Source organism: Globicephala melas, chromosome 7, assembly GCF_963455315.2.
Source record: "Globicephala melas chromosome 7, mGloMel1.2, whole genome shotgun sequence".
Classification (NCBI taxonomy): domain Eukaryota; kingdom Metazoa; phylum Chordata; class Mammalia; order Artiodactyla; family Delphinidae; genus Globicephala; species Globicephala melas.
The window spans coordinates 34,028,020-34,053,284 of record NC_083320.1 but is presented as its reverse complement, the minus strand read 5'-3'; the positions used below and the strand labels follow the sequence as shown (position 1 = coordinate 34,053,284).

Below are 25,265 nucleotides of genomic sequence, written 5' to 3'. Positions count from 1 at the left end.
CTCCACTACATATATCTCTGATAGGCTAACCCTTAGCCTCAGCTAAAATGTCACATCTTTAAGTAGGACTTCTTTGATCCATTCCCCAACCCCCCATTATATAAGCTCATGAAACACTGTAGTTTTCCAATATAGTTCTTAACTTAGTTGTAATTATTTAGTTATTTGTGTAAACTCCACAAGCTATATACTCTATGCTGTGCCTTTCTCTATTCCACCTGTCAGCTTGCTATTATCCACTTTTCAGTGGGATCTAAGTAACAATGGAGGGCAAGCACCTGTGCCTTGGCTGTCACCGCCCCCCCCCCCCACTGGAATGTCAATAGCAAGTCATTAGTTATGCCATATTTCACCTCAATACTACCTGGACCTAAACCTTATAGCCTTTAAGGTAAAGGAGAGTGAGAATTAAGTTGACTGTACCTTGGATCGAAGAACCATATTCTCTTCTTCCAGTTCCTTGAGCTTTTCTTGCAGCATGTCCAACTGCAGCAAACCTTGAGATAAGCTAAAGGACTCATTGAAGCGAAGAGGTGTAGAGCAGCTGGAATCAGTTTCACTCTCTTCAGAAGCAATGGAGACAACTCGAAGTAACTCATCTTTCTTGGACAGCTCATGCTGCAGTTGATTAACCTGTACGTCAAAAGGGTTTGATTTACAAGATGGTCTTTATTTTGCATTATTTACAAGTAATATAGCTTCTAATTCACGGAGCAATTGTTTCTCGCCATACAACAAAGTCATAAAATCAGCTGTTAGGTTTTACTGACTAAAGTAACAAGGGCTACAAAGAGAGTAACAAACCTCAGATACTTTTTTAAGCTGCGTAACTATACATGACTTCCCAACTTTAGTTCTAGGGAATAAGTACTTTTAACACAAAGATTTGAATGTTATTAAACATGATGATTTATAAAATATAAATGAAACCAGATAATAACAAATTATGGAAGATTTAAAATGTAACCATTCAAATTAATAATAAATCAGTTCTCACTAAAAATATTTATTGCTATGGGATAAATATAGTTTCAAAAATTTCTTTTCCTCTTCTTTTCTCCTTTTGTTTGGGTTTCTGAATAAAGATACTTCCTTTGGGTATCTATTATTTGGGGGTACATTTTTAAAAAATAAATTTAAGATAAGATCACACAAAAAGTCTATAGGAAGGAGTAAGGATAAAGTGTTAGAATCTAAGCAGGATGCCACAAGTACTGTAGGTACTGAATACAAGCTTTTATATTGACTAAGGTAGAGTCACATGAGTACTCCTCTGTATAATAACACCTCATTTCTCTACTGGTTAGTTTAATGGATACTATTGTCATCACTTCAGGGACACCCAGGAAAATAAATTCTCCATTTCCCAAGACCTAATTGCTTCATGCTGCAAATACTTGATCCAAGACTTACTTGATCAAAGGCTTGTCCCAGTTGCTCCTCGAGGGCTTCATTGTGCTCAGACAAGGCATGGTTCCGCTTTAAGAGAGCTTGTCCAATTCGAGCAGCTAGCTCCAGATCACGATCCCTCTGTTAAAATACCAAACACATCTTTTGAGTACAAACAAAATTAAGTGGTAGTTTAAAATTCTGCAGTCATTTTTGCTAAACTCAAAAGCAATGTCCTAGAAAGCATCAAGATCCATTTTAATGCCCAGATATTACAAATGAATACAGGGCCTGACACACAAATGATGTTTAGTATACATTAGTCAAATGGATGACTACCACAGTTATAAATGCAAGAGGGCATTTCTTGATATCAAGTGAGGTTTACTGATCACCTCATTAATTAGGATAGAGCAACCCAACCTTTCAACTTATGACTTTAGGGACTTACAAAATCAGTATAGTCTTTAAAAATGGGGACAGGGCCTGACACACAGTAAAAGCCAAATAAATATTTGTTGAATGCATTTGTCTATTAAGCATGGTAATGATACAGTAGGCAGGTTGAATACAGTTCCAATTAGGGCAAAGCTTATATGCATTCAGAGCCAGAGACTTAGAGGAAAGCATAATCAAGAGCCCTATTGTCAACTGGTATAAGAATCATGATGTGAAATAAAATAGGGGATATAATAGACTGGACATTTTGAGGCTATAGGGTTCTTCTTAGAGTGTAGAAAAGAAGGGAGTCTGAAGAAATTGGTGGTAATGATGCAGGGAAGCCTATAGAAAAGTCAAGCAAGGCAAGAGTTACTCTTTCTGGGTAGATGGTGATACTTAGCAAGGCATAGGAATCCTCGACATGGTGGTGGTGAGGATTGTATTCTGTAAGGTGGAAAACTATCAATATACATCTGAGTGCCTTATAGTATATGAGAATGGGTTCCACTTACATTAATCACTGTAAATAAAATTATGCTTCTATTTTTTTGGTCCACAGCAACATGAAAACAGGTGGATGGATTATCTCCAAATTTTCAAGGCCCACTTACCTCATTTTCAACATAGGCTAAGTGGCATACACAAAATCATTCTGGGGAGCTGCTGGGGGTTAGGGGGGCATATGGGGAGAAGGGTACTTCAAAGAGAAAGACTGAAATTTCCATCAGATCAACTGAAATTGAAGCATAGGGAGAGACCTCTTGACCGCCACTTCGAAGAGATATACTATACACACTAAAAATGTCATGGACAAAGTGAGCTCAAATAATAGCCTGAATAAAAGTAGAAAAGGGAAGATGCTTCAAACTATTGGTGTTGATTTGCAATGGAGCTGCTTCTTGAATGGGCAGCTCTGTTTTCAGGGTGAGTGACACCAAGGATTTACTTAAAAAAATTTTTTTTGAAAGATTGCTTTTCTAGGACAGAGAAACCAGCCAGCACCATTATAATACAACAACAAAAAATTAAGCCCTCTACAATTTCATAACAATAAACTTCAGGAGCCATCTTCTTTGGAATGCCAGTTGGTATGCCAGTTGTTCTATCTGTAACAACCTTATACAGAACAACCTAGAGCAAAGACATCATCATTTTTCATTGATATGCAAATTTGATAGATTCTAAATGATCTTTAAGTTTTAGCTTTTTGTACTGGAGAAAAAAAAGACATTCCTACCTCTGCCAGGAGATGTGTAACCATGTCGATGTCATTGTAAGTTTTGGTCATCTGCTCCACCCTGTCTGTGCCTAGAACTAAGATAGTTAAAAACAACAGTTTGTAGGATATAGAAATAACACAAAGTTTTAAACAGTCATAAGAATTGAAAGATAACAACACAACAAACAACCCAGGCTTTTACAAAAAGCCATTCAGAATAAAAAAATAGGTGAAAAAAGAAAAGGGAAAGAAATATTTCATGTGTTAGACACTCAGGAAATAGACCAATTACTACAAACAAAAGTGCATCATACAATAAATTAAGAAAGTATCAAATGATCACAAGGCAGCTACCTCCTGACTGTCTCCTCTTCCCTTGGTAAGACTGGAACTTTGGGGACTTCCCTGGTAACGCAGTGGTTAAGAATCCACCTGCCAATGCAGGGTACATGGGTTCGAGCTCTGGTCCAGGAAGATCCCACATGCCGCAGAGCAACTAAGCCCGTGCGCCACAACTACTAAAGCCCGTGCGCCTAGAGCCCATGCTCTGCAACAAGAGAAGCCACCGCAGTGAGAAGCCTGTGTACCACAGTGAAGAGTAGTCCCCGCTCGCCACAACTAGAGGAAGCCCGTGCGCAGCATCGAAGACCCAATGCAGCCCCCCAAAAAAAAAAAATTAATTAATTAGTTAATTAAAAAAAAAGATTGGAACTTTGGTTCACTCACACTAGAGAATGTGGGACTGGAGAATGAATTGAACCACCAATTGTTTTACATCCTAATCTAAATTAAAGTTATTGAGGGGCGAGTTCACGAGGAGTTATGTATAAAGGAATTTAATTAGAATTCTGTTGTGATTATCTTGAACATCTATGATCACTTGTCATGTGAGCTAATATCAATAAACAAGGAATAGGACTTGTAGGACTTCTTGTAATTCTATTATGAACCATAACACTTTTTAGCTTAATTAAAAATCCTTTTTCTTTATGATAAGCTTCATCATATGTAGGCCTTTGCTATAAACTAAACTGTATACTACAGTATTCCTTGCATAACTCAAACCCATTATTTCTGGCACTCCATAAATTCAGGAACTGCACTTGACTAATTTAGCTCCAAAGAAAAGAACAGATATGATCCTAATGATTCCACAATCACAATAAACAATACCTTTTTAAGGTAATGATGCATAATAAAAGAGGGATCTTTTGACTTTGGAGTGCATTACATGAAACAGACTTGTGTTTGACTTAGACTGCTTTTAAAATTAGTTTGCCTTGAAGTGTGAAAAATCAGAGGTTTGAAGCAGAAAAGCTGAATTCACACATTTGAGTGAGCTTGAACAAGTCACTTACCCATTCTGAGATTCAGATTCCACATTTATAATATGAAGCTGATAACCTCTCACAAGGTCATTAGGAGGTTCAAATATGATAATCTACTAAGTAGTATTTAGTAAACTGCTAAGTATCATGTAACTATTTACAGCTATACTCTTTAAACACAACTGGTATGTATGAAACAGCCCTGATTTAAAATTCTCTGTAAATAATGCACTGAATCGGCAGCAGAAACTATGATTTAAGTCATCTATACTTCTTTAGTCCCATCTTAACACTTAAGGTTGCTCAAAAGACACCATTAGATAGGTTTTACTTTAATCTGAGCTTTTAATTTTTCTTCTTAGCACCACTGCTTAAAATGAAACTGGGAATTGGGACTTGCCAGGTGGCGCAGTGGTTAAGAATCTGCCTTCCAATGTAGGGGACGCAGGTTCGATCCCTGGTCAGGGAACTAGATCCCATGTGCATGCACAACTAAGGAGCCCGCTGGCCACAACTAAGGAGCACATGTGACATAACTAAGGAGCCCATGAGCCGCAACTAAGGAGCCTGCCTGCTGCAACTAAGACCCGGCACAACCAAAATAAATAAATATAAAAAAAATAAAAATTAAAAAATATGAAACTGGGAATTACCCAGAGCTTAATTATTAATGATAGTCTTACTTCTAGTTAAAAGTAAAACAAAGTGTTGGGTTGATAGTGTTAGGAGATAGCTGAAAAAGTTTTAAATTGAAAATAAGAAAACTAAAAACAACAACAACAAAAACACTAGAAAGAAACATTTTTACTCCCAAAGAATTTTTATTTACAAGTAGAGAATTTTTACTTATTAGTATAAATTAAAATATAATTTAACCTCAGGGATAAGGGAAATAGGCTTTTGGGCCAGGAATCTTCACAGTTTAACTTGGTAGCATAGCAGGAACAAAGGATTAAAAATTAAGGCAGATACTAACAGTGTGTGGTCTCTTCTACTGCTTGTCTCAATAATACACGGGAAAAAAATCAAGTCAATATACCTACGCTCTAAACTACAGAAAACTAGCCAATGATTGCAAAACAAATGTAATGCAGGGCAGTGGGTCTCAACTCCAGATTCTAATTTAATCCATTTGGAGGAAGTCCAGGGCACAGGTAGTACGTAAAATATGCCAGATGTTCTGACGTGAAGCTAGGGATGGAAACTACTGATCCAGGGTTAACACTCAAAGCAAGAACCAGCAATCCTGGAGACTCAGTTAAAAACAGTTTTTATACAACTAATTTAAAAAATACATGACATGGCTTATATTATACGACTGATAAGAGTTGAAGATGAAGTGGCAAATTTAATCTGAAGTCAAACCAGTAAATTAAAGATGTAATAAAATGCTGTGAGGTACCAGTCACACATGATGAAAGGGGAAAAGAAAATGAAGGACACAGTAATACAGAAAAGAAGTGTTTAGAATAAAATATGTTTTAGTGAGGAGAAACTAAAATATATTTCCCATAAGTGCTTACCATCTGTCATAGTCTGACAATTTAAAGCTGAACCTTAAGAAGTTACCTAGTTTAATGATCTCTTTTTCTTATAAGAGGAACCTTGACTAAGAGGAATTATGTGACATGTCCAAGAGAGCAAAGCAAACTATTAGTGGCAAAACCAATACAATAATGAGGTGATAACAACTCCCGTCTCACAAGGTCATAAGAAAAAACTTGGGTCTGCTCATTTTCAGTGACGGGAATGGGCTCTTTGCACCATGTTGCTGTTTCTACCACAGTCCCACCAAGGTCAAAAGGCTTTTATCTGATGAAATATTAGAGTATTTATCTGTGAACACAAGTTATAAAACAACATACGTACCATTTTATTTATTTATTTAATTTTGGGGGTATGTGGGCCTCTCACTGTTGTGGCCTCTCCCATTGCGGAGCACAGGCTCCAGATGCGCAGGCTCAGCGGCCATGGCTCACTGGCCTAGCTGCTCCGTGGCATGTGGGATCTTCCCGGACTGGGGCACGAACCCGTGTGCCTTGCATTGGCAGACGGTCTCTCAACCACTGTGTCACCAGGGAAGCCCCATTTTTGTTTTTAACGTGTGAGTATATCTATACATGTCTATACACGAGACAGGCTGGAAGGCTATAAATCAAAATGTTAATAGTGGTTATCTCTGAGTGGGGGTTATGGCTGATCTGTTGTTTTCTGTTCAGTTTTTTGCTAATTTTCCATGAAGAACAAATGTTATCATTGCAATCAAAAAGTAGCAGCTCTTGTTAAGAGGTTTCAAAAAGGAAAAATGAATTTTCAAATGCTTAAATATTTATTACAGTAAAGAAGTTAGATAATGCAACCAGAATTCTCCAATTCTTATGTTTTAAGTGAAAGAGTCTATAGACCACCAAGCCCCAAAGGCTGGGCCACCTCAACTGCACCGAGCTGCTCAATTCATAGAGGAACACAAAGGATTCCTCTCTGCAGCCTAATCAGTTCTGTCTTCTCTTCTTTAACACAATACTCCTGATAAAGATAGGCTGCTTGGGATGATTCCAAAAGTACTCAGGGCAAAGCTCTTAAGTATTCTCTTGGCATTTAGGTATTGTGATTAAATGCTTCCAAAGCGATAGACTAATTCTTCACTGTAGTAACCAAGAATTCAGGGCCAAGCAGGCTGACTTTATTATAATTCTATCAAATACTATTTTTCCTTCAGTTCTCAGAGGTTAAAATAAAATATGTTAAATGGTACAGAAATTACCAATGCTCCTTGCTTGTTTCCAGACATGAGTTTTCTAACTCTCTAAGAACAAATTATATATCAGGGAGAAAATAAACATTTGTACAGAACATTTTTGGTTTCTGAAGGTTGTTAGTTAATGTTCAACATTTTTGGTTAATATTTGGAGAACCTAATATTCTTGAAAAAACATGGGGAGATATATATAAGCACTTCACTAATTCTTACTCTATGTTATATCTGCGTAATTTCACATCAACCATCCCCCAATCATTTTCAGGATGGAAAATGCCAATGTTAATCCATTTTGATATCCCTGTTATTTATATGAGATGGTTCTTGAATAGTTCTCATATGTCCTTTTACAAGGTCTAGAATTTTTACCCCAATTATCTAATTTTTAAAAGACTTCTAATCTTTCATCACTCTCCAAACCTCCCACACCAAAAAACAAAAGCAAGACAACAAAAAACAAAAATGAAACACACAGTTTCACATGGCAGAGTAAAAGCTAGAATAACTCCTGATAACTATGGACAGGTCTTGAGGTTTTAACCCCAAAGAAGTGGTTCTTGCTACTATAATACAGAGAACATTTCTGCAATACAAAAAACTGCCTTCAAAAGAACTGAGGCAGAACAAAAAGGAGGCTGGTGATATATACGGTCTAGGACAGCCTTTCTCAACAGGGTTCCAGGCGAGAATTAAGCCCCATAGATAATGCTTTGAGTGACAATGTTCTCCATGCTCTGACAAATAATACCTACCTAGTACATAATGTAGAGGTGATAAGGTAATTCATTCTACAATAGATGTCTTAGGGCATATGGCTTAATTCTTCTGTGGAACTGGTTGCGAGGAATTATGAATCCGCTAACCTCTACAACTTGACTTATGGTTAATGCTTCCTGAACATTATCTGTTGTATTTCCTTTCTTCCCAGTACAGGTTAATGATTTTCAAGGGCAGAGTTGAGGAAAAGTATAACTATCAACCAGAAGTAATAATTTCTACAATCTATTTCTCTGCAAAATTCTACACCCTCCCTAAGTCCTAAAATTCTCCAATTAATGTCACTGTGAAATGGCCATATGGCTTTGGTGGCAAAGCTTTAGATCAGTGTTTCTCAAATCTGAGTGTGCACCAGTACCATCAGGAGGACTTGTTAAAATAGACGGGCCCCACCCCCAGAGTTTCTGAATCAGTAGATCTGGGATGGTAAAACAAGGATCTGTGTTTTTAGCAAGTGATATTATATGTCATTAATGATGTGTAATTATTACACATTAATGACATATAATATCACTTGGTACTTGTAATTAATGATGCCTTAATTACAACTTATATAACCACCCCCCTTTTTCTTATGCATTAGGAAGTGGTACAGGTGATCCCTTACTCCCAAATAAAAAATACCCTGAAGGGCAGATCAGGTTTCTATTTTTAGCCTTCACACGAACAAATAAATGGTGCTTTCTGTCACAGTGTGATCTGATCGCACTGCTTGCCCCATGTCACCGTGGGGCTCTCTCTTAATAAAATTAAGAAAACCCTGCACGCAAAGCATTCTTTGAGTATCTTAAACTTTGTGTGTGTAAGGCAGGGACTAGGAGAGAATTACTTTTTTGGACCTACCCATTGTTTACTTTTAAAATAAAACACTTGAGAGCAATCTCTTTCTGGTTTGGTAGGGGCTTCAAAGAACAACCAGTGTCCTTTTATTCATGTGAGATAGGTTCCCATCCCAAAACCTTGCCCATGTTTCCTTCCAAATTTCTTTATTTTCTTCTCATGGCTCTTTCAATTTCTTTGTGTTATATAAGAGAGAAAGTGCCTCTGCTTGTGCCGCCTCTTTTTATTAGCTGTTATAATTCATTTTAATGAGCATGAGTATCTACTGGCATGTGAGGTAAGTCAGGATAAGAAGGGGCTGAAACAGCACCAGGGAGCTGAACCCTAGGATGGCTTGCCGGGGTCTGTAGTAACTATTCTAAACAACAAATCTTGACATCTCAAGGGGATAGAAAACTGTGGAAAAGGGTAAGAGAATGGTTTGTATCATGCTTTTTAAAGTTCTTTTTTTTAAAAAAATTTTTTTATTTATTTTTGGCTGCGTTGGATCTTCATTGCTGTGCGCAGGCTTTCTCTAGTTGTGGTGAGCGGGGGCTACTCCTCGTTGCGGTGTGCAGGCTCCTCATTGAGGTGGCTTCTCTTGTTGCAGAGCACGGGCTCTAGGTGCACGGGCTTCAGTAGTTGCAGCACGAGGGCTCAGTAGTTGTGGTGCACGGGCCTAGTTGCTCCATGGCATGTGGGATCTTCCTGGACCAGGGATCGAACACTTGTCCCCTGCATTGGCAGGAGGAGTCTTAACCACTGTGCCACCAAAGAAGTCCCCGTGATTTTAAAATCTTGGTCAATTTGCTAAACAAAGTAAATCACTTATCTTTTACATTCATAAGATAGAAATTCATAATGAAGTTTATTTATATTTGAGTGAACTGTTAACCCAAAGAATTGATACCTTTAAAATAACAGTGAAATTAAAGTACAGTACAGAGATAAAGTATCAGTGAACGGATGATGATCCTAGCTTCTATGCTTCATGATATTAGGTGTATCATATGTAGTTTAATTTTCAAATTGTTGAAGTGAAAATAGTACCATTAGATGAAAGGAATAGGACACTTTTCCAGATCTTGGAAGTATGGATCTTGTAACATCCTATTAATCTCAAGTTTTAAATTGCTCCCTTGAACACTATGGTTTGTTTATGTAAAGTCCTATAAACCAAGTAGTTTAGAATCTGTTTACCTTTTATTTCCCAGTCTTTTTACTTAAAATTCATCCTAAAAGTAACTCCATTAAATCATGATCTAAGACATCTTTCTAGCTAGTCTCCCTCACTGTCCCCTCCAGCAGCATATAGGACAAAGAACATGTAAACTAAGGGGCACTTTCTATGCTGCTTTATCAGAATAATGACAAACTAAATTTATCCCAATGAAATTTCAGTTTGAAGTTTTCTCACAAATCTAAAAACTCAGGGAACAAAGGGAAATGGAAATAAAATAGTGTTCCATTTAAAAAGCATTTTCGAGAAAATCTCAAGCAAGTAACTTCTCAAACTATGAAGTTAAGAAAACCTTAAGGGCCTTAATTTAATATTCAGCTAATTATAAGAATTGTTGAGGACAGAAATACAGTTCTATTTGAGTTCCTAATTCAAGTTTAAACAATGTTTACAATTCTTTTTCTGAGCAGTAAGTAATCTGGTTATAGGAAAGTACCATTAAAAGTTAATGATTACTGGGGCTTCCCTGGTGGCGTAGTGGCTGAGAGTCCGCCTGCCGATGCAGGGGACACGGGTTCATGCCCCAGTCCAGGAAGATCCCACATGCCGCGGAACGGCTGGGCCCGTGAGCCATAGCCGCTGAGCCTGCGCGTCCGGAGCCTGTGCTCCGCAATGGGAGAGGCCACAACAGTGAGAGGCCCGCATACCGCAAAAAAAAAAAAAAAAGGTGTCCTATTTAATTTTGTCATTTTTAAAGAGTGTGGTGTAAAACAGACTTATTTTCAGGACAAATTTGGCTTACTTTCTCACTGAAATATTCTCTGAATCCTTAAGTAAATGATGAAGATTACTATATAGTGTGCACGTATTTCTCCTCGGCATTTTAAAGCTACTTATGTATCTAAGAACTCCGTTTCTTAATGACTTGACAAGTTCCTGTGACTATGTCAGTTTAGTAAGGTAGATTAGAGTCAAAAAGCTGATGGCTCAACATATTAAAGTATTAGGATAATAAATGCTGTGAAATATAAAGGGATATTAAATTTTAAATACTTTCACTACTTTTTTTTTTTTAAGTTCCCTTTTCTCCACAGTTGGAAGAAAGTATCAAGTAAAAGATGAGAGAAATGGAAACCTCTGAGTATGCTTGCAACCCTGGACACTCAGAGTCTTAAAAATGATAAACTTTCTGCATTCAGACATAACACAATTAGAATCATCTCTTCATGTTGTTAAATCAGTTCAAGTTAAAGTAGGTACAAACTGAACAATGGCTAGGGATGTCAAATGTTTTAAAAGTCAACACCAAGATATTCATGATCTTTAGTTCAATGGACAAACTCTAAAATACTCACTCATATAACGGAAAGTCTCTTCAGCAAGGACTGGAGAGAGGGCATCAGATCCATGTCGCTGCTGGCGTGGGGACTGAGTCCAGTCTTGATTTTCATATAGAAAGAGAGAGTCCACTCTTAGCTTATACTGGGGTAGCTGTTCTTCTAGCAGGCTCACCAGCTCAACTTCAGGGATATCTTCATTGGAGCACACATCTAAAGAGGAGATTCCATGTAAATGAATCCAATATATTTCAATTTTCCAGGCTACAGAGAAAAATCGGTGAAATTAGTTTTGTCAAAGTAGGATAATCAAAGAAACATTAGCCAATACCATGTCTCCGATGATTTTTATTACTGTATCCTGGTACTAAAGTTGGCCTTTCTCTATGTTTCTTTAATACGAGAACTTCTATAGTAAAAATACTACCATGAATTTTAATTGTATCCTATCTAAAAATATATTGCTTAGGGACTACACCTATGTTTTTAAAGTTTAAAATTTCTTATTTCTTCCTTATCAATATATTTAGTGCTGCTTACAAGAGATCTGATCTCAAATAACTTATATGCTTCGGGGAAAAAAGGCAACACAAAACAACCAGAAGAAAAGGAGTTCAAAAGGAATAAAATGACATGTTCTTTAATAACAGAATTGAACTCTGTGGGAGGATTCTTCAAAATCTGGAAAAATTACATTTTACTACATTCTCACAGAAGCTAGATATAAAAAAAATTAACACTTACTGAAGATGTGATACATTTAAAGTCTTGAATACCTTTCACATCACTACTCGCTCACTTGCACACCTCTAACTCCCCCTGCTTATATTTCTCTGAACACGCTTGGGCTTCTCCACCTTCATGTGTTTGCTCCTGGCTTCTTGTTCCAAATGCTGCCCATCATTTAACACCTCCCAAATTTAGCAGTTTACAAAAAAAAAAAAAAGTTATCTCTTTTAATATGCTTAAAATACTACAGCTTAAAATAGAGAAAATACAGGATGTCATATCAACCCTCTCATTTTTAAAAGAGATCTGGTATTTCCTTTGGAGGTGGCATAAAAAACATGTTCTAACTCTGGCAAAGAACGGACAAAGTTAATTTTAAGAAAACATACCTTAAAAGAGTAAATTTCAACTACTTGATCTTAACAATGAGGAGGCTGACATTAATCAAATCAAGTACAAGGAGACTGACAATATCAGACAATCCTATTCACCCAGAAGGACAAGCAGTGGCTTCATAACCACAAAGATGAGGTATATAATCACAGAGATGAGGTACATTTAAAACCTTAAATATGGATCTAAAGAAGCTCCTCTCAACCCTTAGCAGATCTCTTAAATAAGAGCTCTGAAAATACATCCAAATAATATTACTATGAATTCTATGCGACTGCTCAAATTTTTCCTGCCACAAGTATATCACATACAGATTGTCATTATAAATCTGCAGGAAGAGAAGTTGACTATAAATACATGCAGAGCTAAAAACAGACTCTTAGGCATTCAAGGGTATAATGAAAATGAAGAAAAAAGTAACATTCATTAAAAGAACTACTATTCCCTAGAAATTTTCTTTTAATAAGCAATAATAAAATTCTGTGAAAATTCAAGATTACCAATTCCCTACTTCCAAAAAATAATTTTAAAAGTGAGTACACAATCAGGGTTTAGTAGATTCAAATAACATCCTTAGGAGCAAATCCTATTTGCTCCCATATATATATATATATTTTTAAAAGAGATGTTGGGGGTAGGAGTTTATTAATTAATTTATTTATTTTTGCTGTGTTGGGTCTTCGTTTCTGTGTGAGGGCTTTCTCTAGTTGTGGCAAGCGAGGGCCACTCTTCACCGCGGTGCATGGGCCATTCACTATCGCAGCCTCTCTTGTTGCGGAGCACAGGTTCCAGACGCGCAGGCTCAGTACTTGTGGCTCACGGGCCTAGTTGCTCCGCGCCATGTGGGATCCTCCCAGACCAGGGCTCGAACCCGTGTCCCCTGCATTAGCAGGCAGATTCTCAACCACTGCGCCACCAGGGAAGCCCCCATATTTTTGATAATGTACTATTTATTGCTTTCCTGATTGTCCAGTCTTAATATTTTTATCCTCCAAATGTCCCTTCCTTATGCTCACTTCTTTCTAGCCACATTGCCTCCATTTAGGTTCAAGGCCTCCTCTTGTTTCTCTTGAATATGGCCTCAAAAGTGGTCTGTCCTCATTACACTCATATTTTCCTCTACATCTTCATATCTTTATTAAGTTACTCTCCTACACAAAGCGAAGAAAGGCCTGAATTTCATCTAGCCAGAGTAGAAAAACCTCATGAACAGTTAGGACAATCAAAAGATCCTAGAAGTGTCATGCCTACTGGTAGTAGGGTTAAATTAATGCAGAATAAAGCATACTAGAGTATGGTCTTGTGATATAGAGACTTAGATAGCAAAGATTAAAAACAAGCCTCAAAAGAACTGATATCGGGCTTCCCTGGTGGCGCAGTGGTTGAGAGTCCGCCTGCCGATGCAGGGGACACGGGTTCGTGCCCCGGTCCGGGAGGATCCCACATGCCGCAGAGCGGCTGGGCCCATGAGTCATGGCCGCTGAGCCTGCGCATCCGGAGCCTGTGCTCTGCAATGGGAGAGGCTACAACAGTGAGAGGCCCGCGTACCACAAAAAAAAAAAAAAAAAAAAAAGAACTGATATTATCAGCAAGTAACTTGAGGACCTGCCAAAATAATAACAGTTTTTCAAATAAGACAAGAAAATTCAAACATCAAACAATATAACATTCAAAATATTCAGCATTTGATAAAAAATTACTAGATATTCAAAGAATAAGCAATTTGTAACCCATTACCAGTTGGAAAATAAATCAATAGAAACAAGCTGAGTAAAGACAAAGATGATAAACGTGGTAAACAGCAATTTCGAAATAGCCATTATTAATATGCTCAAAGATTTAAAAGGAAAACATGAATTTGATGAAAAGAGAAACAGAAAGTATTCCTATATTTATAAAATTCAAATAGAACTAGAGTACAATATCTAAATTTAAAAATTCACTGGATAACATTAACATATTAGATACTATCCAGAAGAAAAGAACAGTAGACTTGAAGGCATAGCAATGGAAACTAAAGTGAAAAAAGATTAGGAAAAAAACCAGAGCATCAGTGACTTGCATCACAATAACAATCAGTCTAACACACATGCAACTGGAGTCACAGAAGAGGAGAGAAGAGGGAGCAGCAAGGATATTTGAAGAAATAACAGTCAAAATCTTCCAAATTTAATCAAAACTATAAATCCATATTTCAATGAAGTTCAGTGACTCTAAGCAGGATAAACACAAAGAAACCCAAAGAGAAAATCTTAAAAGCAGAGAGAGAAAAAAAGACACATTACATTTGAGGGAACAAAGACAAAAATGATCTCATCAGAAGCAGTGCAAGGTAGATGACAATGGAATGTCATTAAAGTGTATAAAAAAGTCAACTTAGAATTCTGCACCAGTGAAAACACCTTTTAAAAATGGTGAAATAAAGACTTTTCAGACAAGCAAAAAACTTTGAATAGTCATTGCCAGCTGACCTATATTCCAAGAAATGTTGAAGTTCTTCAGGCAAAAAGGATATAAGATGGAAAGTTCAATCTACAAAAAGAAATAAAGAGTGACAGAAATGGTAAATCTGTGTGGAAATATATAAGCCTTTTATTCTCATAATGTATTTAACTTATAATTGTTTAAAGCAAAAATAATAACAATTATGTATATAACATATGTAAATATAAAAGGCATCGCAAGAATAATACAATGGCAGGGGGAAATGGAAGAATACTGTGTGTCACTTTATGAAATAGTATAATGTTATCTGAAGATAGACTGTGATAAATTTAAAAATGCATATTGCAAACTCAGAGCAACCATTGAGAAAAAAGAGAGGTATAGCTATTAGGTCAATAGTGGAATTAAAATGGAATCCTAAAAAAAACAAACCAGCAAACGAACAACTCAAAAGAGGAAAGGAATGAGGGGAAAAAAGGAAGAAAGAACTTTTAAATGGAACAAAGAGAAAACAAGTAGGAGTTCAGTAGACTCAACTAAACTGATAATTATATTAAATGTAAATGGTCTAAACATACCAATTAGAAAGTAGAGATGGTCAGACTAGATGAAAAAAAGATCTGACTTTAAACTCTCTATAGGAGATGGCCCTTGAATATTCAGATAAGTTAAAAGTAAAAGGATGGAAAATGTTATCATACCAATTCTACAAAAAACTCTTTCAAATATAGAGAAGGGAATACTTCACAACTCATTTTATGAGGCCAGCATTGCCCTAATACCAAAATCAAGCAAAGACATTGCAAAAAAACGAGTACAAACCAATGAATGGGACACACACACACACACACACACACACACACACACACAAAACATTAGTATATCAAATCCACAATATATAAGAATGATAATACATCATGACCAAGTAGAGTTTTCCCCAGGAATGCAAAGCTGGTTTAAAATGAAAAAATAAATCAATAGAATTCACCACACCAATGGACTAAAAAAGAAAAACCATCTCAGTAATGGAAAATAGGTATTTGACAAAATTCAATACCCATTCATGACAAAAACCTGTCATCGAACTAGGAAGAGAAGGACACTTTCTCAATTTGAAAAAGGGCATTCTCAAAAAACTTCTGGTGAAAGACTGTAACTTCTCTCCTAATATTGGAAATTTGGCAAGGATGTTTGCTCCCTCCACTTTTATTCAAAAATATACTGAAATCCTGTCCCATTCAAAGGGCAAGAAAAAGAAATAAAACACATCTAGATTGAAAAAGAATACGTAAAACTGTCTCCATTTGCAGACATTATGGTTTATGTAGCGAATGCTAAGGAATTTACAAGAAAGTTAATAAAACTAAGTTAAGCAAAGTTGCAGAATACAAAGTCAATATATAAAGAATCAATTTCATTTCTACATACTAGTAATAAACAGCTGGAAAATAAAATTAAATAAACAATGTCATTTACAGTAGCAGAAAAAAATTAAAAATTTAGGATTAAATTTAATAAAATATGTGGAAGACCTGTGTAATAAAAAGTACAAATACTATTAAGAGAAATTAAAGAAGACCTAAATAAATGGAGAGATATATCATGTTCACGGATTAGAAGACTCAATAGTCTTAAGATGTCAATTCTCTACAAAGTCTATATAATTCCATTCAAAATTCCATTAATCTTTGTTGGCAGAAATTGACAAGCTGTTGTTAAAATTTATATAGAAATGTGAAAGGTCTAGAATGGCCAAAATAATTTTTTAAAAAGAAGAGCAAACTTCGAGAAATTATACTGCCTGATTTCAAGATTTACTACAGAGTTACAGTAATCAAAACACTGTGGTATTTATGTAAAGATAGACTTAGGGATTAAAGAAACAGAATGGAGAGTCCAGGAATAGATCCACACATACATAATCAAATGATTTTTCAATGAAATTACCAAGGTAATTCAATAGTGTAAAAGATAATATTTTCAACAAATGGTGCAGGAACAATTAAACATTCAACTGGGAAAAAGAAATCTGGACCCTAACTTCATTATATATTCAAAATTAATTATAAAATTGACCTAAATGTAAAAGCAAAAATTATAAAACTCTTCAAAGAAAACAAAGGAGAATGTCTTTGTGATCTTGAAGTATGCAAAGATTTCTTAGAAATGACACAAAAAATATGAACTATAAAAGCAAAAATTGATAAATTGGGCTCCACCAAAATTTTAAACTTTTGCTCTTCAAAAGACACCAATAAGGGGCTTCCCTGGTGGCGCAGTGGTTGAGAGTCTGCCTGCCAATGCAGGGGACACGGGTTCGTGCCCCGGTCCGGGAAGATCCCACATGCTGCGGAGCGGCTGGGCCCGTGAGCCATGGCTGCTGAGACTGCACGTCCGGAGCCTGTGCTCCGCAACTGGAGAGGTCACAATAGTGAGAGGCCCGCGTACCGCAAAACAAAAGCAAACAAAAAAAGACACCAATAAGAAGATGAAAAGGCGAGCCATGGTCTGGGAGAAAATATTTGCACCCCTTTACCTAACAAAGGATTTACACAGAATATAAAAAGAATATTTACCACAATTCAGTAGTAAGACAGATATAAAAATGGGCAAATGATTTAAATAGACAACTCAAAATATCTAGAAATAGCCAATAAGCACATGAAAAGACACTGAACATCATTAGTCATCAGGGAAAAAGAAAGTGAAACCACACAGAGGTACCAGTACACACCTACTAGAATGGTTAAAATCAAAAACACTGACATTATCAAGTGTTGATGCTGTTGTGCAGACGTCAGCAAACTATGGCCCACAGGCCATACTGAACCAAACCGTACACTTAAAATGGGTGCATTTTATAGTATCTTAATGCAGGTATCTCAATAAAACTGAACAAAAAATGGGAAAAACTTTAGATTTAGATGGGTTGCAGAATTTTATGGAGTTTTAGAAAAGTAGTACTGTGCATACTGTATGTTATATAACACCTCCAACTGGTTTTGTAGCAGTATCCCATATTTAAACACATTAATACAATTTCAGCAAACAAGTATTCCAACTAAGTGAGATGTCTAGAAACAACTGGACAGGTCAGGTTTTGTGGACCAGTGAGTTTTAGAACCAAAGTTTAGAAAAAATTTTGGGTGTACAGAGTTTTTAAAATTTAGTCTTGCAGATAAGGACTTATGGGGCTGTACCTGTTTTTGCATACCCTATATGTCCTGAGAGCCTCTTATGTGCCAGATACTGTTGTTAGGTGACTGCAGGGCACAGAAACACAAGCAACCCTGTTCTTGCGGAGACAGGAAGATAGGAATAGGAAGACAAGATAAGGGAGATGAGTGTGACGCAGTTCCTACTGACCAGGGCTCACATGGTACAGGGGGTCAGATGCAGACAAGGAACAGAACCCAAGGCAGATTTTGATAATGCGATAGGAGACCTGGGGATGGAGAGACTAATTCAGTGGTCTCTGAGGAGACCAGGCTGGAAAGAGAGGCTGAGTTCCATCATGGTGGGTCTTATACGCATTTTATCCTGTAAGCAACAGCACTTCATTTATTAAACTGGACTCACCAGTGATGCTCTCTGAGTCTCTGTGATTGATATTCATGAGGTTTTCTTCGCCCATCGGTGATGTAGAAGTGGCATTCTGGGATTGACTCATGCAAGGTCCTTTCTTGTTTTGGTTGAGCAGGACAGTTTTGGTTTGAATCAGAGTAAAGGAAATCCATCAAGCCATTCAATAAAGAAAGGTTCTGGTCAAATGGATATTTTCTTTTAAACAGATTTTTTTTTTTGATGGTCAAATGACATCTGGAGCAATGAGTGCTCTCATGTGATTATCACTCCTTGGATGGTCATGACCTAAAACAAAGAACACATCAAGTGACTTTAGAATTCAGCATGCTCATTAATAACAGCAGTCCAATTACCCAGAACGTCTGTCATTAAGAATGTTTTCCTAGGGCTTCCCTGGTGGCGCAGTGGTTGAGGGGCCGCCTGCCGATGCAGGGGACACGGGTTCGTGCCCCGGTCCGGGAAGATCCCACATGCCGCGGAGCGGCTGGGCCCGTGAGCCATGGCCGCTGAGCCTGTGCGTCCGGAGCCTGTGCTCCGCAACGGGAGAGGCCACAACAGAGGCCCGCGTAACGCAAAAAAAAAAGAAAAAAAAAAAGAATGTTTTCCTAATGATACACACACCACATGGATAAATCTAGAAATAATATACTGGATGAAAGGGTCAGACAAAAAAAGCACATAGTTTATGATTCCATTTATATAAAATTCTAGAAAATGTAAACTTATCTATAGTGACAGAAAGCAGATCAGTGGTTGCCTGGGGTTGGGGAGGGATGACCAAGGGGCAGGAGGAAAGTTTGGGGGATGATAAATATGTTCATTATTTTGATTGTGACAATGGTTTCACAAGTATATACATATGTCAAAACTTATCAAATTGTATATTTGAAATATGTGCAATCTAATGTAAATTATAATTCATTAAAGCTGTTTTAAAAATTTAAAGATAATCTACTGTTTAAAGTAAAATAATAATAATATATTGTGGGGTCTATAACATATGCAGAAGTAAAACATATTAAAACAATAGCACAAAGGCCAGGAGGAGAAAAATGGAAATATACTATAGCAAGGTGTTTATACCATACATGAAATAGTAAAATATCACTCAAAGGGGAACTGTGATGAATTAAAAATGTATACTATAAACTCTAAAGCAAACAATAAAATAACTCAGAAATTACAGATATAAACCAACAATGAAGATGAAACGGAATAATACAAAACAGGGTTTTTCAACCCTGACACTACAGATATTTGGGTCTGGAAAATAATACTTTGTTGTGTGCATTGTAAGATGTTTAGCAGCATGCCAGTAGAACCCTCTTCCCAGACCCTCTCCCAGTTTTAACAGCCCCCAAATGTTTCCAGACAGTATCAAATGTCCCCTGGGGGGGGCAAAGTTGCCCCCAGTTGAAAACTACTGATATGAAAGATGCTCAACCTCACTTATAATTAAAATAAATAAAAATGTAAAGAAAATATTTTTCATCCATTAGATCAGCAAACATTAAGTTTTATTATATTCATTGTTGGAGGGGTACGGAGAAAGTGGTACTTATACTGTTGATAAAAGTGCAAATTGATACAAGCTTTTAGAAAGGCTATTTGGCAATGCCTACCAAAGTTTTCAATGCATATACACCATAATTTAACAATTCTACCATTAGGAATTTATATGATGGAGATACTCACAGAGTATGCCAAGATGTAGGCATAAGGATGCCCATACAGTATTTTCTTTTTTTAAAGCATACGTACACAACTGGAATCAAGATATCCATAAAGAAATAGTTTAATAATGGTATATACAAAGGAATATAATGCATTAAATATATGTGTGTATTTTAAAAAACCCAATTGTTGCAATCAAAAAAACTTCAATATTAATTATAAACTTAGCTTTATATCAAAAGACAGTCTCTACTAAATAGTGTCTACTTAGCAACATGCAGCTTCTATTTATGGCTAATTCATTCTCATGCCTACTATTTACAGGCATTATAAACATGATGTGTTTTTTTTTTTACAAGAGTCACCACCAAGAAATAGAAAAGACCAAAATAAAAGCACTAAATTTAGGAGACTGAAAATGGTCACTGAGGTAGCACAGAGACACACTGTCAGCAACTACTAGGGAAGAGAATTTCAGAGACAGAATGGGCAACAGAATTAAACATTACAGAAAAGTCAAAAAAGATCTTTGGTTTAAAAAAGGTGGTATACAGAGACCATAAAATCAACAGTAACCTTCTAGAAACCAGTTCAATCAAGAGATTAGGCCCAAAGTCAGGCTGTAAGTGATCAGGAAGCAAGATGGTAAGAATGGAGTTTAGTGAGTATACAACAAGATTTGCAACATCCAGGCTTTCATGGATTTCCGTGGACAAGTAAAATTTCAAAAACTTCTGTGGTTATTGGCATAGGGTTGCTGTTTTTATACTTCATAAATGAAAAAAAATGTATAAGGAAAAACACATAATAAACAACATTCCTTCCCAGAAAAGTTTATAATTTTATGTTGACATAAAAATTTTCCTATATTTGAATTCAGAAAATTTTTATAAATTTTTAAAATTCTATTTTATATAAACAATTATTTTCTTGAAACATGTTTGTCAACATAGCAATCTGTACTAGCCAGTGCAACATGAAGTAAAGCTCAAAAGTATTTGTTTAGGTACTTTGATTTTAATTCCAGTTGTCAAAAATTCATTTTCACATCCAAGATCAGTCTACTGTGTGCAATTAAATTCTTCCCCATGTGCTATCTTATTGTCCAAACTGCCATTACCAAATTAACCACTGAAAGGGCAATGGAACGAAAGCGCATCAAACCAGTAAAGATTTGCCCACCCCCACCCAGTGAGGTTGGGAGGAGGCCATTATTGAGCCTACCAGAGTGGTTAAGAACATGGATTCTGAACTCTAGCTCTACTACTAGTTGCATGACCGTGAATAAGTTACTTAACCTTGTTTCTTCATTTGTAAAATGGGCTTAATAACATGGTCTACTTTATGGGGTTACTATGGGGATTAAGTGAGTTATGAGAGGATAACAGTAGCACCTACCTCAGATGGTCACTGGGGAAATTACATGAGTTAATACATGTAAAGCTCTTAGAACAATACCTTAGAATACAGTAAATACTATGTAAATATTAGTTATTATTATTTCTACCTCCACCAAATAGTACAATTTTATCATTATTATTATTGTACCTTACACAAACTTGGGCACACTGTAAACCCTACTGTTGACTGCTAATACAATCTGCTCGCAACCTAAGAAGTCACATTTACTTCCCTCTGATGAGTGATGTTAGTTTTGTGCCCTTAATCATTTTCTTTCTACCTCTGTGATTCATGAACAAACCGAAAGCTTGCAGAGTCAGAGTTCTAAATGTAGTAGAAACTAAACTTTGGCAAGCACAAGCAACACATATTCAGTGCATTTTCTAGTTTGTACACACTTATTCTTAGTAACTCCTTGAGTATCATCTACTTGCTATGCTGGATCTTTATTCACTCTTTTTAGGAACAACTTCACGGCTTTTTTTAATAAAACAGTCAACCAAGCATGTGTTATTTAACAAGAAGCCAGCCTTTGTAATTCTTGCACATTTAGGAAAAAATAAAGTAAACCAGCTAAGTGACTTATTTTAATAAGAATGAGACTTAAAAAGAACAAACAAAACATGTCACTGATATAAACATTGCTGGCAGAATACAACATGCTGATGACTTAGTTAGCCTAGCCATGGAAACTAAAATGGTCAACAGTGAGGGCCTAAATATAGGCCCTGTGCCTTAAAAAAAGCTTGCTACTTCCTTAAAACGGGATACTCTGGCCAAAACAGACTTACAGAAAAGGCTAAAACAATTCAGGACACTTCACTTTGATAAGAGTGCAGAGCCTAGAAATACAGTAAATATAATGATGTGACAAACATTTAAATTGGAAAAATATATTTAAAATTTTTATTGTACAAACAATACTTTGGGGATTAATTTAAAATACATGTTGGCTGCTCATCTGAATGCAGAAGTGGGAACAGTGCCAATCACCAACTCCAGCAGCAGCTCTTGTAGACAGTGTCAACCTTCATCCAGACAAAAGATAAACTGTATAATTTAAAACATAAAATAAATGGACCACATTTCCTATATTAAATAATAGATTTTCAACAAAGACAGAGACTCACTAATTTTTAATGTATCTGGCTACATCAAAGACAAAGTTTACAAAAAATACACAATAATTTTAAAATTAGATATTGAACCACAAAAAAAAGAAGACTATACAATGGCTTCAGTGCTAAAAGCTGAAAAAAAGGGTGGCGGGGGTGTCACCCCCAAAATCCAACCTGGATAGTGAGAAGCAGATCTTACAAAGGCAGAGCCCACACACCAACACCAAGGCCAGCTTCATGGGCGAGCCACAGTACACTACATTCCGAAACAGTTACCCTACCAGCAACTGTAAAGTTCACCCTGAGGGGCTATTTGGTCCTAGCAAACATTTGATCCCTCTTTTTTTGTATCATTCAATTTAATGACCAGTAGGGTTTTCAGAATATAAACTACATGGAGGCAGCTCTACTTACAAGCAGGACAAATTCCAAAAGGCTGTTAAAGCCGTTAGTCTAAAAGAAATCCGTTAGTCTAAAAGTCCAAAACCATGAGTGAAATTTAGGTTTATGGTGTCTGTATTTCCTCCGAGCTGGTATGTTTTTGGCATTAAAAAAAATAAGTGTCCTGTTTTGTTTACAATGAACATTTACTGAGGCAGGCAACCCCTCCCTGCCACAATCTCCACCAACAGAAGGGAGGCAAACTCTGGCAGCTAAGGAATCCACACCAGAGTTTCACCTGCAGATTAGAAAAGGCCTTGAACCCATGGTGTATCTGTGGCTTTTGATAAGTTTCCCCAGCACCACTTTCACTCACCACGCTCAGCCTTTAAGTTCTTGAACTACAACTTTAACCTGAATTTCAAACCTTTGACTAAATAGGCATCCCATTTTAGAGATGATCCTCTGCTGAAACCATTTCAGACATGCATATCTCTTCACCTTTGGCTGACTCTCAACTGCACAGGCATATCTTTTTTCACACATCCTGCGACTGTCCTTCGTAATCATTCTTATTGTCCAGACATATATTTAATATGTATAATTTCCTCACTTTCAATTTTTTACACTATTTCTATTTTAGTGTTCATCCATCTATCACTAGTACTGCTTTCAGAGATAAAATGGGGGGCTTCCCTGGTGGCACAGTGGTTGAGAATCCGCCTGCCAATGCAGGGGACACGGGTTTGAGCCCCTGCATTGGGTCTTTGTTGCTGCGCACGGGCTTTCTCTAGTTGCGGCGAGCAGGGGCTACTCTTTGTTGCGGTGCGCGGGCTTCTCATCACGGTGGCTTCTCATGTTGCGGAGCACGGGCTCTAGGCACGCGGGCTTCAGTAGTTACAGCACATGAGCTCAGTAGTTGTGGCTCGCAGGCTCTAGAGCGCAGGCTCAGTAGTTGTGGCACACGGGCTTAGTTGCTCCGTGGCATGTGGGATCTTCCCGGACCAGGGCTCGAACCCATGTCCTCTGCATTGGCAGGCGGATTCTTAACCACTGCTCCACCAGGGAAGCCCTGGAGGCATAATTTTAGATGTTGCTTGTGCTTGGCATTTGGTTTCAAGCCAAATACTAAAGAAGGTTTGAAGAAAAAATTAGTCTGCTGTCTTGTTTGCAAAGATACTGAATTTATATTCCAGTAATCCAGTCTGAACTATTGCAGTGGAAAGGGATACTGTTTCTCTATACTTCCTCAACAAACAGTAAATAGCAAGAGAATGGGTGACTGCTAATAAGTATCTGATTCATCAGGGTCTTCAAATCACTAGGAGCTAAAACTACCACAGCAACACTGAAGAAGGTTTTCTAGGCAAGGAACCATCTGTGAGCTGATGATTAATTTTACAGCAGCCACATTATACAACTGTGATTGTATATTCTATACTTTACCTTTTCTAAAATTAGGCAAATAATCCAAAAGAAAAAGAATACTGGCACTTTTTCACGAAAGCCAGGTCTAGTCATTACTAGAATCCTTATGTTTCATATTTTACATCTACATCCTCATCAAAGTGCAATGACAATTATTAAAATATGACCCCAATCACGAGGAAAACATTAAATCATGCTTTCATACCTACGCTTTAAGAAGTTAGGAAAGCAGGATTTAAAAGAAAATGTTAAAAGATAATATTTTATGGTGTTTAAATAATTAAGTTTTACCCGTCTGGGAAATTTACACACCCAGTGTGCTAGAGTAACAACTATGGCACCTAACAAAGGTTATCACTATCTGTGGATTTTATTTTCAAATTCTTGGAAGTATAGTATTAAACATGTTAATAGATATGCTTCCTTTTCCCATTTGGCATTTCAATGAGTTACACATATTGGTATTCAAAAGTTAAAGTCAGAAAAGTTAAATAGCACCTTTGTATTTGTAATGGACTATGAAATAACATATACCACATAACCCATTTATTTTCACAGACTTTTCATTAGTTATCCACATTCACCAACTGGTAATATTGAAACAATCTCTCTGTGCCTCAGTTTCCTCATTTATAAAATGGGAACAATAATAGTACCTATTTTATGTGGCTTAAATGAGTTAATACTTATAAAGCATATATAATAGTATTTTGTAAACAGTGAACATTACTTATGTGCTTAATATAATTTAAAAGTTAAATAGATAAGGATGTAGCATTATAAAATACAAACAACACCATTTCATGGTACCTGGTCATGGGACGCAGACTTAGAAGATACAGGATTCAGATCAGTTCCTACGC

At 36.7% G+C, this 25,265-nt stretch overlaps 1 protein-coding gene across 3 annotated transcripts in view; it reads right to left on the bottom strand.

The window, feature by feature from the left end:
• The window catches only part of TRAK2 (trafficking kinesin protein 2), a 70,867-nt gene that overhangs the window by 27,456 nt on the left and 18,146 nt on the right, over nt 1–25,265 (bottom strand). For all 3 annotated transcript variants that reach the window (XM_030854725.2, XM_060302052.1, XM_070045926.1), the window contains 5 exons: nt 18,395–18,685; nt 11,267–11,461; nt 3,068–3,144; nt 1,414–1,530; nt 424–633 (listed from right to left, as the gene is read on the bottom strand). In XM_030854725.2, the coding sequence (XP_030710585.1) occupies nt 424–633; nt 1,414–1,530; nt 3,068–3,144; nt 11,267–11,461; nt 18,395–18,485 (690 nt within the window). In that variant the 5' untranslated portion in view covers nt 18,486–18,685. The remainder of the gene's footprint in view (nt 1–423; nt 634–1,413; nt 1,531–3,067; nt 3,145–11,266; nt 11,462–18,394; nt 18,686–25,265) is intronic.